This window comes from Lithobates pipiens, unplaced genomic scaffold, assembly GCF_037356315.1.
Source record: "Lithobates pipiens isolate NorthernLeopardFrog02 unplaced genomic scaffold, aLitPip1_a1.2 Scaffold_8, whole genome shotgun sequence".
Lineage (NCBI taxonomy): Eukaryota > Metazoa > Chordata > Amphibia > Anura > Ranidae > Lithobates > Lithobates pipiens.
In genome coordinates this window covers 127,669,938-127,685,116 of record NW_027507903.1, presented here as the reverse complement: position 1 = coordinate 127,685,116, position 15,179 = coordinate 127,669,938, and the positions used below count along the sequence as shown (strand labels likewise).

The following is a 15,179-nucleotide window of genomic DNA, read 5'->3' as shown; positions in this document are numbered from 1 at the left end:
AGGCAGCACTGATGGGCACTGATGCGGCACTACTGATAAGGCGGCACTTATGAGGATGCACTGATGAGGCTGTACTGATATGTAGCACTGATGGGCATTTATGAGGCAACACTGATAAGGAGGCACTGATGAGAATACACTACTAGGCAGCACTGATGGGCACTGATAAGCAGCACTAATGGGTACTGATAAGTGGCACTGATGAGGATACATTGATGGGCAGCACTGATGGCCACTGATGGAAAGCATTGATGGCACTGATGATCAGTGCCCTAATTATTTGTGTGCATGTCCCCAGTCAGGATTGCCAGTTACCGGCTCTCCTTTCTTCACACTGTGACATTGCATGAGGAATGTACTGTAGATAACCGGCAATTCTGTTTACACTGTGATCAGCTATGAGTGGACACAGCTGATCACATGGTAAGAGACTGCTGTGATTGGCCCTTTACCCCAATCTTTGATTTCCTGTGTCTGAAAGACACAGAGATCCCAGAACGCACGGATGATACCCTGGGGGTGCGCAAAGGGCGTGGTTCCTGGAGGATGTACATGGATGCCCTTCCAGAACAACAGAGCTGCGCTGTAGCCATCTTTCGTCTATGGCACAGTTAGGAAATGGTTAAAGTGTAAGTTCCTCTTTTCATAAAAAATGAAAAGGTGAACTAACAACATACACCCTCCTCGTCCCCATTGCGCCTACCTACATAGGCAATTAGCTGTCACTGCCCATGCAGGCAGTGCAGAAGTCCAGGAATTTGGAAGCAACCACTATTCTTGCCCTTCTTTCCATAGTGATTCCAGTGGTCAAAGTGTTTACACGCCAGGATGTGACCAATCAGAATTGCTCCAATCCATCCCAGAAGCGCTAAAGAAAGAGGGGAAGAAGAGCAGGGCTTTCACATTCCTGAACTGCTGCACTGGCTGCATGAGTGGTAATAGATAATCAACCATGTTAGTAAGTGCAGTTGGGACTGGGGGGGGGGGGGGGGGGGCATGGAGGATGTAGAGTGTGTGTTCACTTTTTCGGTTTTTGTGAACTACACTGCATTTGAGCACCATAAACTGAACATTCTATTTAATTCATTTCATATTCAAAGCAAACTCACCCATCCATCCATGCCTCTATGCTTTATTTTGCTATGAAATCACTTAGAAAAACACCCCCTAACATTCCTGGCCATCTTAGTTAAGGGCAGATTATTCATGTAGCATTTACTGCCTGGAACCGTCTGCCTGTAGCTCAGGCATACAGGCAGGAGGGCGAACTTAGCTTAAAAAAAAACAGGGCACTTTTCTCCCTGCCCATAAATGCCCATAATAGGACAAAAGTGCTAGTAAAATAATGCTGCATGCGCAGTTTCAGAGCTTGCCAATCCTGAATTCAGCCGGCGGGCGGGTTTCATAGAGTCTGTGAAGTTTGAAGTTTCACAGCCTTCAAAAACAGTAACCTGGAGGCTGAACACACAGAACGGAGGTGGAGGAACCGTAGTGGTGATCTGTCTAGGCAATTCAGAGTCCACAGGGACAGAGTGACATCCCAGGGGATGGTTGAGGCAGGGGATGATGGTGGCAGGGGGTGATGGTTGCAGCAGGTTATGGTGGCATGGGGTGATGGCAGCATGTGATGGTGGCAGGGGGTGATGGTGACAGGTGATGGAGGCAGGAGGTAGCAGGTGATGGGATGATGGTGGCAGGAGGTCTTCAGAATTGGGGACATAAATTCTAGTGATTCTAGAGCTTTCCCCTCACTTTATGTGGTGGTTATGGAACAGAAGTGAAGGGGAAATCTCTCCCGTTGGACATTGGTGACAAAAACTGATGGACTAAATAATCCGCCCTTATTAAATTGAAAATAACAAAAATATGTTTTTTACTTTAATATCTACCTTAAATCACATTGTTATTAGCCTAGTGTACTTGTTTGTAGACTAAACACTGAAATTTCCACTTAAAATTAAATTTTGGAAAATGCCAGTAAAAACTTGGCTGTGCCAGGAAATTTTGGGTGTTGTGCCAGTAAATTTCAATCTGGTAGGTTGGCAACACTGGCATACAATCAATGTTGAATGAGAGAGTGAAGTTCCACCTTAAGTTTTAAATACTTGCTTCACTGCCACACAATATTCCCCATGGGGTTTTTTAGCAGCAATTATGAGTAAAAAAAAAAAAAAGAGAATTTGTAGAAAAATATATAATTTTATTATCAAAAGACAATTAGACAAAAAAAAAAAAAGAAGACAATTAGACAATATTGGTATAAGGGTTAAAAACATGAGCTCTGGTAAATACATTGCGAGACTAATGGATTAGGAAAAGGAAACATAATGTTAACTTAACAATGCCATGTGGGTTAGAGAAAAATATATATCAACCTACAATAATATAATTGTGGTTTCAACCTACAATCATTAAATTGTAGATATGCTGTCTGATGTTCAGGAAAAAAGCCCCAATACATTTCAACCTAAGGAGGTTCTTATATTTTCTATAAGTACATCAAAAGACAGATGGTATATAATATGGTATACAATCATACTAATTTTTACATTTATCATGAAATATAGTCGCATCATATTTACCCCACTGATGGTCCCAGAAAATGCTGGGGAGCCGTCCTCACCTCCACCTCAAGCGGGGCCACATGCAGCCGCGGGGCTTACAAGTGGATACGGGTTATTGGGCGCTCCAAAAAGGAGAAGAGCATGGGGGCCATTAGCACCTGGAAGTTATCATAATTATAGTAATTAATATATTAGATACAATAATTAAATTGTGGTCATGCTGTCGGATGTTCAGAAAAAAAGCCCCAATGCATTTTGACCTAAGGGTTTACAGTCTTCCTCAGGGGGTTCTTATAATTTCTATAAGTACATCAAAAGACAGATTTTCAATGGTATATAATATGGTATACAATCATAATAATTTTTACATTTATCATGAAATATAGTCGCATCATATTTACCCTCTCCACCAAATGCGCTCGCTTAACCAGAGACTTCTTCTTAACGAAACTATGACGTTAAACGATAACGATGATGTTATTTCGTTACGACCCACGGCCGCGGGTGGCCCCGCTTGATGTGGAGGTGAGGACGGCTCCCCAGCATTTTCCGGGACCATCAGTGGGGAAATCAACTGTTCTTTTTGAGTGTGTTCTTTTAAAAAAGAAGAAGTCTCTGGTTAAGCGAGCGCATTTGGTGGAGAGGGTAAATGATGCGACTATATTTCATGATGAATGTAAAAATGATTATGATTGTATACCATATTATATACCATTGAAAATCTGTCTTTTGATGTACTTATAGAAATGATAAGAACCCCTGAGGAAGACTGTAAACCATTAGGTCGAAATGCATTGGGGCTTTTTTTCCTGAACATCCAACAGCATAACCACAATTTAATTATTGTAGGTTGAAACCACAATTTAATTATTGTAGGTTGAAACCACAATTTTATTATTGTAGGTTGATATATATTTTTCATTAACCCACATGGCATGTTAACATTATTTTTTTCCTTTTCCTAATCCATTAGACTCGCTATGTATATACCATAGCTCATGTTTTTAACATTTATACCAATATTGTCTAATTGTTGTTTGATAATAAAATTATATATTTTTCTAAAAATTCTCTTTTTTTTTTCTCATAACTGCTGCTGAAAACCCCACGGGGAATTTTTCCTTTTTTACAATATTTGTTATCCAGCTTCTCAGACTCTGCATATGTGTCATACAATGTTATAGTATTTGCACATATGTAAAGTGAGCTTAAGAAGCCACAAACACGTACTATTTTCATCAGGGCTACTGGTAAGCATACAAAGGCAGTTCTTTTTTCCCCTTTTTTCTATACATTCAAAAGATGGTATATGCAACAGGGGTGTGGAAAGGATGGCCGGATGCTGTTGCTGGGTGGATCAGTGGTGTGGATTGGAGTCATGGCCCCTCATTTGCAATGCTATCTGATATAAAGATGATATGCTATAATGAACTCTAAAGCTGTTTTCCACAAAACTTTGTAAAGTACTGGATATGCCTAGGCTGGGAAATGTTTTCTGCACAATGGACAAAACATGTCCTGCAATTAAACCATACACATTTGCTTCATGAGAAAAATTGAAAAGAGGGAATATTAGTCTATACAAATGCCTTTATTGTAACGTGTGCCTTTCATTACTGACTGTGGATGTACAATATTTACAAAATTATCCCAGAGAGCAGCCTTCACACCATGTCTTAACACCTTCTCAGATGATCGAAGATCGCTAAAGTATAAATAACTTACCATGTGAGATCTGTACATCTGTCACAATTCTTTCAGGACGAGAAAATTTCCTAGGAATTGCTGCTAGATCAGCAACAGCTTCCATGATCTCTTCCCACAGTGACATCAAAGTTTCTGGATCCTCTAGTGAGCGGACGGCATCAGAGGGCACACTAAAAATTATGTTTTCTGCAATAAGCTCAGCCCAAGGAGCTGGATAGTTACGAATTGTTTCCTGCCATGAAGAGAGGCTAGTCTGACCTAAACAAGAATATAAAAGATCGTATTTTCCTATATTATTTTACACATTTTTATTTAATATTCCTGTAAAATATCATTGTAATTTTAATTCATCCCATATAAAATGTATTACACAACATTTCTAAATTGAATTTAGAAATAAATATTCCAAGGGTCATACATGCTTTTGTGGTAACTGCAGGTAAGTAGAACTCCGAAGTACTGGATTGAACTCAAGGGGAAAATTTCTTCCAGACACAAAATGGATGTTAACAGGTTCTCTCCAATTACATGAAAGGCCAACTCCAAACGGTAAACAAACAGGATGGAAAGATAAGGCCATATAGCGTAATTCCGTATGTAAAATAAATGTATTAAAAAAGTAACAAACTTACATTTAAGTAGTTTTTCAAGCTCTTTCAATATAAAAATGGCAGCAGTGGAGTCCTACCGACGCGTTTCGTCCTCATAGACATCGTCTGGGGTGTATGACCCTTGGAATATATATTCTTTTGGGTCAGAATCATCTGGTAAGCCCACATCTACTAAGGTGGTGGTATCGATACATGGGTGTCTGCATGTTGTATCTTTAGGATTGGACGGTTCATCTGATATCCAACTGCACACGTGGGACTTTAATTTTCTTCCTTTAGAAGGACTTTTCATTTTTATAACTTTTCACATTGATTATTTGTTTATTTATATATATGTTTGGGCACATATAAGTATACGGTTATACGGAAGTGGTATGACATTTTTGCTGCTAATTAATGTTACACATGTTATATGAAACACGTGAGTCTATGCGGTTTTGCACGTATTTGTGACATCTATCTATAGATTTATGCACAATATTTCCTTTCTAGTGCTACACTTTACACAGTTTTTCTTCCACTGTTTTGATTTGAACAAGAGATCCAATTTGGTGTGTTAGCTGCTTCTTAACATTTTGACAGCGCAGTGTTCTTTTGGTTTTATTTTTTGTACACGGGTGATCAAATACCACCAAAAGAAAACTCTATTTGTGTAAAAAAAAGGACGTCAATTTTTTTGGGAGCCGTGTCGCCTGACCGTGCAATTGTCAGTTAAAGCGACGCAGTGCCGAATTGCAAAAAGTCCTCTGGTCAGGAAGGGGGTACATTTTTCCAGGGCTTAAAGTGGTTAAGGCCGCGTACACACGCGCGGACTGTTCGCCCAACTTTGTCCGCTGAACAGTGTTTGGGCGGACAGTCCGCTCGTGTGTGGGCTTTCAGCGGACAGTTTCAGCGGACAGTTTGACGGACAAGGTTTTTCGGAAATTCCGTAAAACTGTCCGCTGAAACCTTGTTTCAGCGAACAGTCCGCTCGTGTGTAGGCTTGTTCGTCAAACAAAGTTGCGCGCATGCTCAGAAAGGATTTTCACGCCGAAAGCTATAATGCAGTGTATAGGACGTCGTATTTTTCGTCCCGTCGTACGTGCCGTTCACGTCATCGCGCACGGTTTCAGCAAACTGTTCGTCCGTCGTGTGTGGCCATGTCCGTCCATGCTAAGTTTGAGCGGACTGTTTGCCGAAACTGTTGGACGGACAAAGTTGGGCGAACAGTCCGCGCGTGTGTACGCGGCCTAAGACCAAAATATTCATGTTATATAGACTGCTTTTGAACTTTGATATGATGCCACTTCTTGCCATTATTTAGGTTTGCATGTTTTCCAAATGTTTATTTTGAGGCCTCATGTACACTGGGCATTTGCCTAGCTCTTCAAAACACCTTTCTTCTGGCAGGAGAAAAGCAGCGTCAAAACCACATTTAAAGTTGCATTTTTGCAAGCGCATTTAAGCGTGATAAGTGCTAGAGTGTTTATTAATTTCATTGGCCAGAATATTAATTAATAAAACAAACGAACACCTAAAAACTTGCTGCAGCCAGTGCTTATGCACATTTTGATGCGTCTAAAGCCCCGTACACACGAGAGGACTTATGTCCGACAGACTTCCAAAGGAGTTCCGTCGGAGTTCTGCTGGAATTCCGACGGAGTTCTGACAGACTTTTCGGCCGAACGGACTTGGCCACACACGATCACACTAAACTCCGACGGATTCGAACGTGATGACGTACGACCCGACTCGAATAAGGAAGTTCATAGCCAGTAGCCAATAGCTGCCCTAGCGTCGGTTTTAGTCCGTCGGAGTAGCATACACACGAGCGGATTTTTCGAAGGGGACCGGGTCCGGCGGAGTTCCTTCGGAAAAATTTGAAGCATGTTCCATATTCTAAAGTCCTTCGGACTTTGGTGAGTCAAAAGTCCGTTGCAGCCCACACACGATCGGATAGTCTGACGGACTCAGTCCTTCGGACTTTGGATGTTGAAAAGTCCGCTCGTGTGTACGCGGCATAAAGGTGTTCACATGAGTTTAGGGCATCAGGAATTTTTTCTGCCAAAAGGCTGCTTTTTCTCAATGTGCTGACGCAGGGCTTTTGATCTCTGCCTCTAAATGCCTATGTGTGCATGGACACCCAGGCTAACAATAAGGGTGTTTATAGGCAGAAAAAAAAATGCAAGATGACTCTGGAAGTAGCTTTCAGTGTTCATGAGGCCGAGAGCGCAACAATTAGAACCTCTATTGGGTTTTATTGCTGTTTGTGTGCCTATTGGGGAGATTTTTCTTCCCTCTGAACAGGACAAAAAGTGATGGCAGCACAGACAAAAAAAAATATATTTTTAGAAGAATTAGGAAGGATTAGAACGTCTGATAAAGTTTTCATTGCTGTTTCTGCCTACCTTTATGTGTGTTTCAAGGACTGTAAGTGAAGCAAAATCTCTTCAATGAGGTCACAGATAGACATTCATATGATAAATTCCCATTTTGCAATATGTTTAATATTCAGGTTATAACATGTAACATGTTACAAATGCACCGGACCCCGCATCCTCCCCCAAGTCCCTATTTTGACAGCGAATAGGGGATCTTCTCCCCCCACTTGCTGTCACAATCTAAAAAAACAAAACAAAACACAGCTATGCGTCACCAACCCAGCCTCGCCATCTATTCACAGTGTTCTGTGAATGGGAAAACCAAAAGTCCAGACAGCCTTTGTGGCTGTTGGCTTGTAGTTCTCAATAAACCGCCAGGACGCAGTTGATTGCTCTAGGTAGTTCATTGAGCTTCCTGTCAGAGTGTAACTGCCTGCCAGTATTGGAGTTACGGGCAAGACAGCTACACAGAAAGTCTGCAGGACTGTGGTATTACACTGATGATTTGCTGATCGTGGGTTCAATGCAAAAAAATGTGCACTTATTTATTTTTTTGTAAATGGGAATTTATCATTTAAACTCTACCCTGCTCTAATAAACAAAATAAAAATAAAAATCAGCAAAATTGTACATTTGTTCATATCAATATGATCTTTATAGACATCACCATTCATAATTATTGATAAGATTTTCAAACAGACAATGCCTTCCCTCTTTTTGTTTTCTTTAGGCCCCATTCACACTTGAGCACCCTGCGATACTTTGGTCCAACTTTGACGTGACTTGAGGTCCATAGACCTTGAAATTACAAAGGAATTGCTTCAAGCTGCATCGAAGTCGTGCCAAAAGTTGCGCGACTTTCAGGTCGAGTGTGAATGGGGCCTCATCCTTTGTAATCTTTTGTAAACATATCATAACTTTCCAAATTCATTAACCAATCATGACTTTTGTTGAGCCACATTTCTGTTATCTCCCACTCCCAGCTTCTCTGCCTTTTTATAACCGCTTTTGTATTAACCACTTAAGGACCAACCTCGTTTTGAGATTTTGGTGTTTACATGTTTAAAACAGTTTTTTTTGCTAGAAAATTACTTAGAACCCCCAAAAATTATATATTTTTTTTCTAACACCCTAGAGAATAAAATGGCGATCATTGCAATACTTTTTTTCACACCGTATTTGTACAGCGGTCTAACAAGCACACTTTTTTTGTAAAAAATCCACTTTTTTGAATAAAAAAATAAAACAACAGTAAAATTAGCCCAATATTTTTATATTGTGAAAGATAATGTTATGCCAAGTAAATTGATACCCAACATGTCAGGCTTCAAAATTGCACCCGCTCATGGAATGGCAACAAACTTTTACCACTAAAAATCTCCATTGGCGACGTTTAAAATTTTTTACAGGTTGTAAGTTTTAAGTTACAGAGGAGACCTAGGACTAGAATTATTGCTCTCGCTCTACCAATCGCGGTGATACCTCACATGTGTGGTTTGAACACCTTTTTCATATGCAGGCACTACTCACATATGCGTTCGCTTCTGCGCGCAAGCTCGGTGGGACAGGGCACGTTTAAAAAAAAATGTATTTTTTTTAATAAAATTTTTATTATTATTATTTATTTTACCTTTTATTTTTTATTTTTACACTGTTTAAAAATATTTTTTTCACTTTTATTCCTATTACAAGGAATATAAACATCCCTTGCAATAGAAAAAATCATGACAGGACCTCTTAAATATGAGATCTGGGGTCAAAAAGTCCTCAGATATCATATTTAGACTAAAATGCAATTTAAAAAAAAATTGTAATATAAAAAATCATTTAAAAAAATGGCCCTTTAAGAGCTGTGGGCGGAAGTGATGTTTTGATGTTGCTTCCGCCCAGCAATTGTATGGAGATGGGGGCCATCTTCGCCTCACTCGTCTCCATACTTGACAGAAGATAGGACGTGATCGCCCCTGCTGCTGCCGATGGTTCCAGTAAGTGGCGGAGGGCACCAGATCGTGGCGAGAGGGGGTGCGAATGCGGACCGTCACAATTCACAACAATATATAGCTATATATATATATATATATATATATATATATACACACACACACACACACACACACACAGTATCTCACAAAAGTGAGTACACCCCTCACATTTTTTAAAATATTTTATTATATCTTTTCATGTGACAACACTGAAGAAATTACACTTTGCTACAATGTAAAGTAGTGAGTGCACAGCTTGTATAACAGTGTAAATCTGCTGTCCCCTCAAAATAACTCAACATGCAGCCATTAATGTCTAAACTGCTGCAAACAAAAATGAGTACACCACTAAGTGAAAATGTCCAAATTGGGCCCAAAGTGTCAATAGTTTGTGTGGCTACCATTGTTTTCCAGCACTGCTTTAACCCTCCTGGGCATGAAGATCACCAGAGCTTCACAGGTTGCCATTGGATTCCTCTTCCACTCCTCCATGACAACATCATGGAGCTGGTGGATGTTAGAGACCTTGCGCTCCGCTCCTTCCATTTGAGGATGCCCCACAGATGCTCAATAGGGTTTAGGCCTGGAGACATGCTTGGCCAGTTCATCACCTTTACCCTCAGCTTCTTTAGCAAGGCAGTGGTCGTCTTGGAGGTGTGTATGGGGTTGTTATCATGTTGGAATACTGCCTTGCAGCCTAGTCTCTGGAGGGAGGGGATTGTGCTCTGCTTCAGTATGTCACAGTACATGTTGGCATTCATGGTTCCCTCAATGAACTGTAGCTCCCCAGTGCTGGCAGCACTCATACAGCCCCAGACCATGACACTCCTACCACCATGCTTGACTGTAGGCAAGACACACTTGTCTTTGTACTCCTCACCTGGTTGCTGCCATACACGCCTGACACCATCTGAACCAAATACGTTTATCTTGCTCTCATCAGACCACAGGACATAGTTCTAGTAATCCATGTCCTTAGTCTGCTTGTCTTCGGCAAACTATTTCCCAAAGACAACCTCTAGATATGACGCTGAGCACGTGCACTCAACTTATTCTGTCGACCATGGCGAGGACTGTTCTGAGTGGAACCTGTCCTGTTAAACCGCTGTATGGTCTTGGCCACCATGCTGCAGCTCAGTTTCAGGGTCTTGGCAATCTTCTTACAGCCTAGGCCTTCTTTATGTAGAGCAATATTTCTTTTTTTCAGATCCTCAGAGGTTCCATGTTGAACTTCTAGTGACCGGTATGAGTGAGTGAGAGAGATAACACAAAATTTAACACACCTGCTCTCCATTTACACCTGAGACCTTGTAACACTAACAAGTCACATGACACGAGGAGGGAAAATTGCTAATTTGGACATTTTCACTTAGGGGTGTACTCACTTTTGTTGCCACCAGTTTAGACATTAATGGCTTTATGTTGAGTTATTTTGAGGGGACAGCAAATTTACAGTTATACAAACTGTACACTCAATACTTTACATTGTAGTAAAGTGTCATTTCTTCAATGTTATCACATGAAACTATATAATAAAATATTTACAAAAATGTGAGGGGTGTACTAACTTTTGTGAGATACTGTATATATATATATATATATATATATATATATATATATTTATTTATTTATTTATTTATTTAAGGTTATAATCTTATCTTATCTGTATAATGTTGTTGTATGTTTAACAGCTAAAATGCACTTTTACAGACAAAATGCAAAAAAATTCTGTACTCGGTATATTCCTTTTCAAATACTTACCCTTAATGAATGTTGGAGCTGGTTCTGCACCACACACTGTAACTGGAATCACACCCAACTGACTTTTTGCTTTAACAGTAATATATAGAAGACCTCCCCATATACAAGACATTTTCACTTTTTCTCCAAGAACATCTTTCTGATGTATAACTACAGGAGCACGATAAAACTTCTTTGCTCCACTCAAGTTATCTGACTGACAGCCAACCTGGACCTGGAAAAATATTTTAAAAAATGTGTAAGTCTGAACATGTACAGGAAGGTCATACAAACCTAATTGCATATTGAATTTGTTTTGCTCAGCGATTCTAATCTTAAACAATTTGTATAAAAACAACAAAAACTGACCCCCAAACCTCCCCCTCTACACCATTTCCAAGTTTTCCCTCTCTTTTACCCACAATTTTTATTAATCCTTGTTATGTACTCACCAGGCTTGTAAAACTTCTTGTAGTAGCACCTACTGGGAGCTCAATTTGAGTCTTTTAATAAAATTCAACCCAAAATTCAGCAGACAGCACGCCAAGACAGGAAACAGCATAGACTCCCGTGGGAGTCTATGCCCAGAAGTGGGTGCAAATACCTGTCTTAGCCCTTGTACACACGGTCGGACATTCCGACAACCAAATCCGTCAGATTTTTTCAGACGGATTTTGTCCGAAACTGAGTCTTGAGTCATCTATCTTCTGTATAGTGCACCTTCTTTTGGTGTCCACATTGCTGCCAAGGTGACATAGACACATCCATTGGTGTCCAGTAGTGCAGTCTGCAATAGCATGCTGACATTATAAAGATGCTACTGGTTGGCACGCTCATAGCCTATATCACTGGATTTATAGATCATAACTCCAGGAAGCAGCATCAGTTGATGAAAATGGGTGAAGGACATAGGTATGCAAGGAAACCTTTCAAAGGTAATTTTTTAAAGTCGTCAAATGGGTGGTTTGAATGGATTACTGGGAGGAAATCTTTGCTTTCAGATTGGCTTCAACATTGAATAAATATATTCACACAATAAATACAAAGAGTTCATGGTCAAGGTTTCATAACCTAAGGCTTCATGCACACAACTGCAAAAAGGCCTACAGCATGCATAGAGCATGAACAGCTAGTGTAAAGGAGCCACAGTCTGCGTCCAGAGGTTTATGCTTGTGCGCATGCGCACGTTTATGCAAGCATCAGCATAATTCATCATATAACATTGTAATAGGAGGCTGTCTACTGCACCTGTGGCTCTCTTATGCCCGTTATTAACGCGCCATGCATGCTAAATGCCTTGTTGCATGGAAAGTGCATGAAGCCTAAATGGTGAAAAAGCACAAGTGCTTTACCCCAAATTTTTGTTTTGGAACCTTTTTTCTGTTATGGTCTTAAAGTGGGAGTCCGCCGTTTTTTTTTTTTTAAAAGCCAGCAACTACAAATACTGCAGCTGCTGACTTTTAAAATAATGACACTTACCCGCCCAGCGCGCCTGCGATGTCGGCACCCGAAGCCGATCTCTCGATCGTCTCTCGGGTGCTGCCGCCGCCATCTTGGGTATGGGAATCAGGAAGTGGAGCCTTGCGGCTTCATTTCCCGGTTCCCTACTGCGCATGCGCGATGCGCAATAAGGATGGTCCCCGCTGTCTCTGGGATCCGTGTGTTTCCCAGCAGACAGCGGGGGACCTTCGGTAAGGGGCGTAGATTCTGCGGAAAGGGGCGTACCTTCTGCAGATATCTATGCCGGAAGTGGGTGCAGATACCTGTACTGTACAGTTGTGGCGCCGGAGGGGGGGGGGGTTCCAATGAGCGGAAGCTCCACTTTAGGGTGGACCTCCGCTTTAATGGATCAAACAGAATTAAAAAATAAACATACTGGGGTTGATTTACTAAAGGCAAATCCACTTGGCACTACAAGTGCACTTGGAAGTGCAGTCACTTTAGATCTGAGGGGAAGATCTGAAATGAGGGGAAGCTCTGCTGATTTTATCATCCAATCATGTACAAGTAAAAATGCTGTTTTTTATTTTACAGTGCACTTGTAGTGCAAAGTGGATTTAGTAAATAAACCCCACTGTTTTTTCAGATGTGGAATACAGCCCTTGCAAAATGTCTCCAGATTACAAGCTGACATATGACACACATATACACAGTGAGCTGACATATACACAGTGACCTTGCATTCCATACACTACATTGTGTGAAGATTCACTTCAGTTATCCAATCACGTGAAAAGCAAATTCCTATTCAATTATTTCACATGCACATGACCAGGGGAGGGCTGGCAGCCTTAGGCCTGGGAGGCAAGTCCAGTCAAGTGGCCCATAGAACCGGTGGTGGCAAAGTGGTGGATCGGGAAAACAGTCTCTAAGGTTTTTCATGATCACAAAGGTGGGGGGTGCAGGGAGGACAATGTGGCACTCCAGGGCCTGTGGGGGACTTGTACTACCATGGCCTCCAGGAACTAAACTGCAAGCAAGTCCCTGTATGAATCCCTCAGAGCTGAGGACCTGACCCCCCCCCGCAACTAGACAAACTACAAGTCCCAGCATTAACCCCTGAGATCTACGGATGTGTCCGCTTAGATCCCACGGGTTCATGCTGTGCCCTGTAGTCCTTCACTAGTTGGGGGGGGGGGGGCAGAGGTGTGTGACACATCCTGAGCTCTGAGGGGTTTATGCTGGGACCTTTAGTCCTTCACTTTTGGGGTGTTACATCCCAAAAAGTAAAGTACTACAAGTCCCAGCATGAACCCTGGCTGAGATTTAAGGATGTGATCTCCTCCTCTGCTGCTGGCTCATGCTCCCATGACACACGTATGTTCTAATTCATTCACTTCTCCCAACCTCACCTCAGGCAACTTGACCATAGGGTCTAATAGGCTTCAAAATAGGGTGGACTCGGAGCGCAGAGCATTGTGCTCAGAGCCCACCCAGGCGTGTTAAATTAATATTTGCTTTTCTAACACTGAACTGCCTCTCTGCCAATCAGGAAGAGCGGGTCTGATATCCGTCACCTGATTGGCTGAAAGGACAGTCGCTCCTATTGGATGTCTAGCAGGAGGAAAAGCATGGAGTAAGCATAGAGAACACAGGAGCTGCTGCCTGTCCCACAGCTCCCTGCCATCACTCGCTGCCTGACTTGCCACCCAGATGGGGTAAGTTCCGGTCAGACAGCAGGTGAGGTGGGGTGCTGGGTAAATGCCGACGGGAGGTGTAACATCGGCTGCATTTGATGGGGCACAGTGAGGCTGCATTTGATGGGGCACAGCGAGGCTGCATTTAATAGAGTGAGGCTATTTTTCAGTATTTTTTAGTTTGCACCACCCCCCCCCCCCCCCAAAATAAATATTTTGAGTACCAGCCACCAGACAGAGAGAGACATCGCTCCAAATTGTCCGTAAAGAGAGACCACTCCTCAAGAAAATTGCTTGATTCCTTTATCAACATAGTAAAGCCTTGTACATACCACTAGTTTTTTTCTCAATTCAGTGAGTTGAACAACAAAATAAAAAAACTGACAGCTCTGGTTGACCTGAGCATTGATCACTTTTCAGCGGAGTGGCAGTGCCTGCTGCAAGTGTGTACAAGCCTTTGGGTGCACACTGGTGTGCTGCAGCTTGGCCGCAGTGCTTATGTACACAGTTTTCCTTAGCCGCAGTCCCATAGGCTTATTTTAGGTTGTGCATTTTTGCTGCAGTTTTTTTTATAGCACACCAAAGATGCATCCATTTTTGTGCACTTTCAGAAAATGCAGCAAAAATGTGCAAACTAATAGAAGTCAATGGGACATGCAGGAAGACCATGAGATCACCAACACTGCAGCAGACCAGTGTGAGCCCAGCACATAGTACATAGGAGCAGGTACTGCACATGCTGCTGAAAGAAAGCTTCTTATCTGCAGAGAGAAGGGGGAGAGGAATTTGGGAGATAGAAGGGAGAGGCCAGTCACAGCCCACTAAGTTGGAAGGAAGGACCCAGCAGGCAGAAGGCTCGGTTATCAGCTTCCAGAGCTTCCCATACAGATCACCGATGGATCTCAGTTTGAATGTTCCCGCCCACACATCCGATTCACAGCCGCAGCACACAGGCTGCCCAGAGTGTGGACGGGCACAGTGAGAGAGGGGGCTGGAGGAGGCAGAGCGGATCCACCCTCTTCCATTCGGCTGTGCTCAGCCAACTGCACATGCTCAGTTCTCAGCTGGCAGCACATCT

At 42.0% G+C, this 15,179-nt stretch overlaps 1 protein-coding gene and 1 long non-coding RNA gene across 2 annotated transcripts in view; both read right to left on the bottom strand.

Moving 5' to 3' along the window:
- The window catches only part of LOC143962110 (uncharacterized), a 767,356-nt gene that overhangs the window by 243,571 nt on the left and 508,606 nt on the right, over positions 1 to 15,179 (bottom strand). The window lies entirely within an intron of this gene.
- Positions 1 to 15,179, bottom strand: part of LOC143964198 (TRPM8 channel-associated factor homolog) — a 50,449-nt gene that overhangs the window by 9,090 nt on the left and 26,180 nt on the right. Inside the window, exons 4-5 of the mRNA XM_077473902.1 lie at positions 10,986 to 11,199; positions 4,290 to 4,529 (exon numbers count right to left, since the gene is read on the bottom strand). Coding sequence (XP_077330028.1) covers positions 4,290 to 4,529; positions 10,986 to 11,199 — 454 coding nt within the window. The remainder of the gene's footprint in view (positions 1 to 4,289; positions 4,530 to 10,985; positions 11,200 to 15,179) is intronic.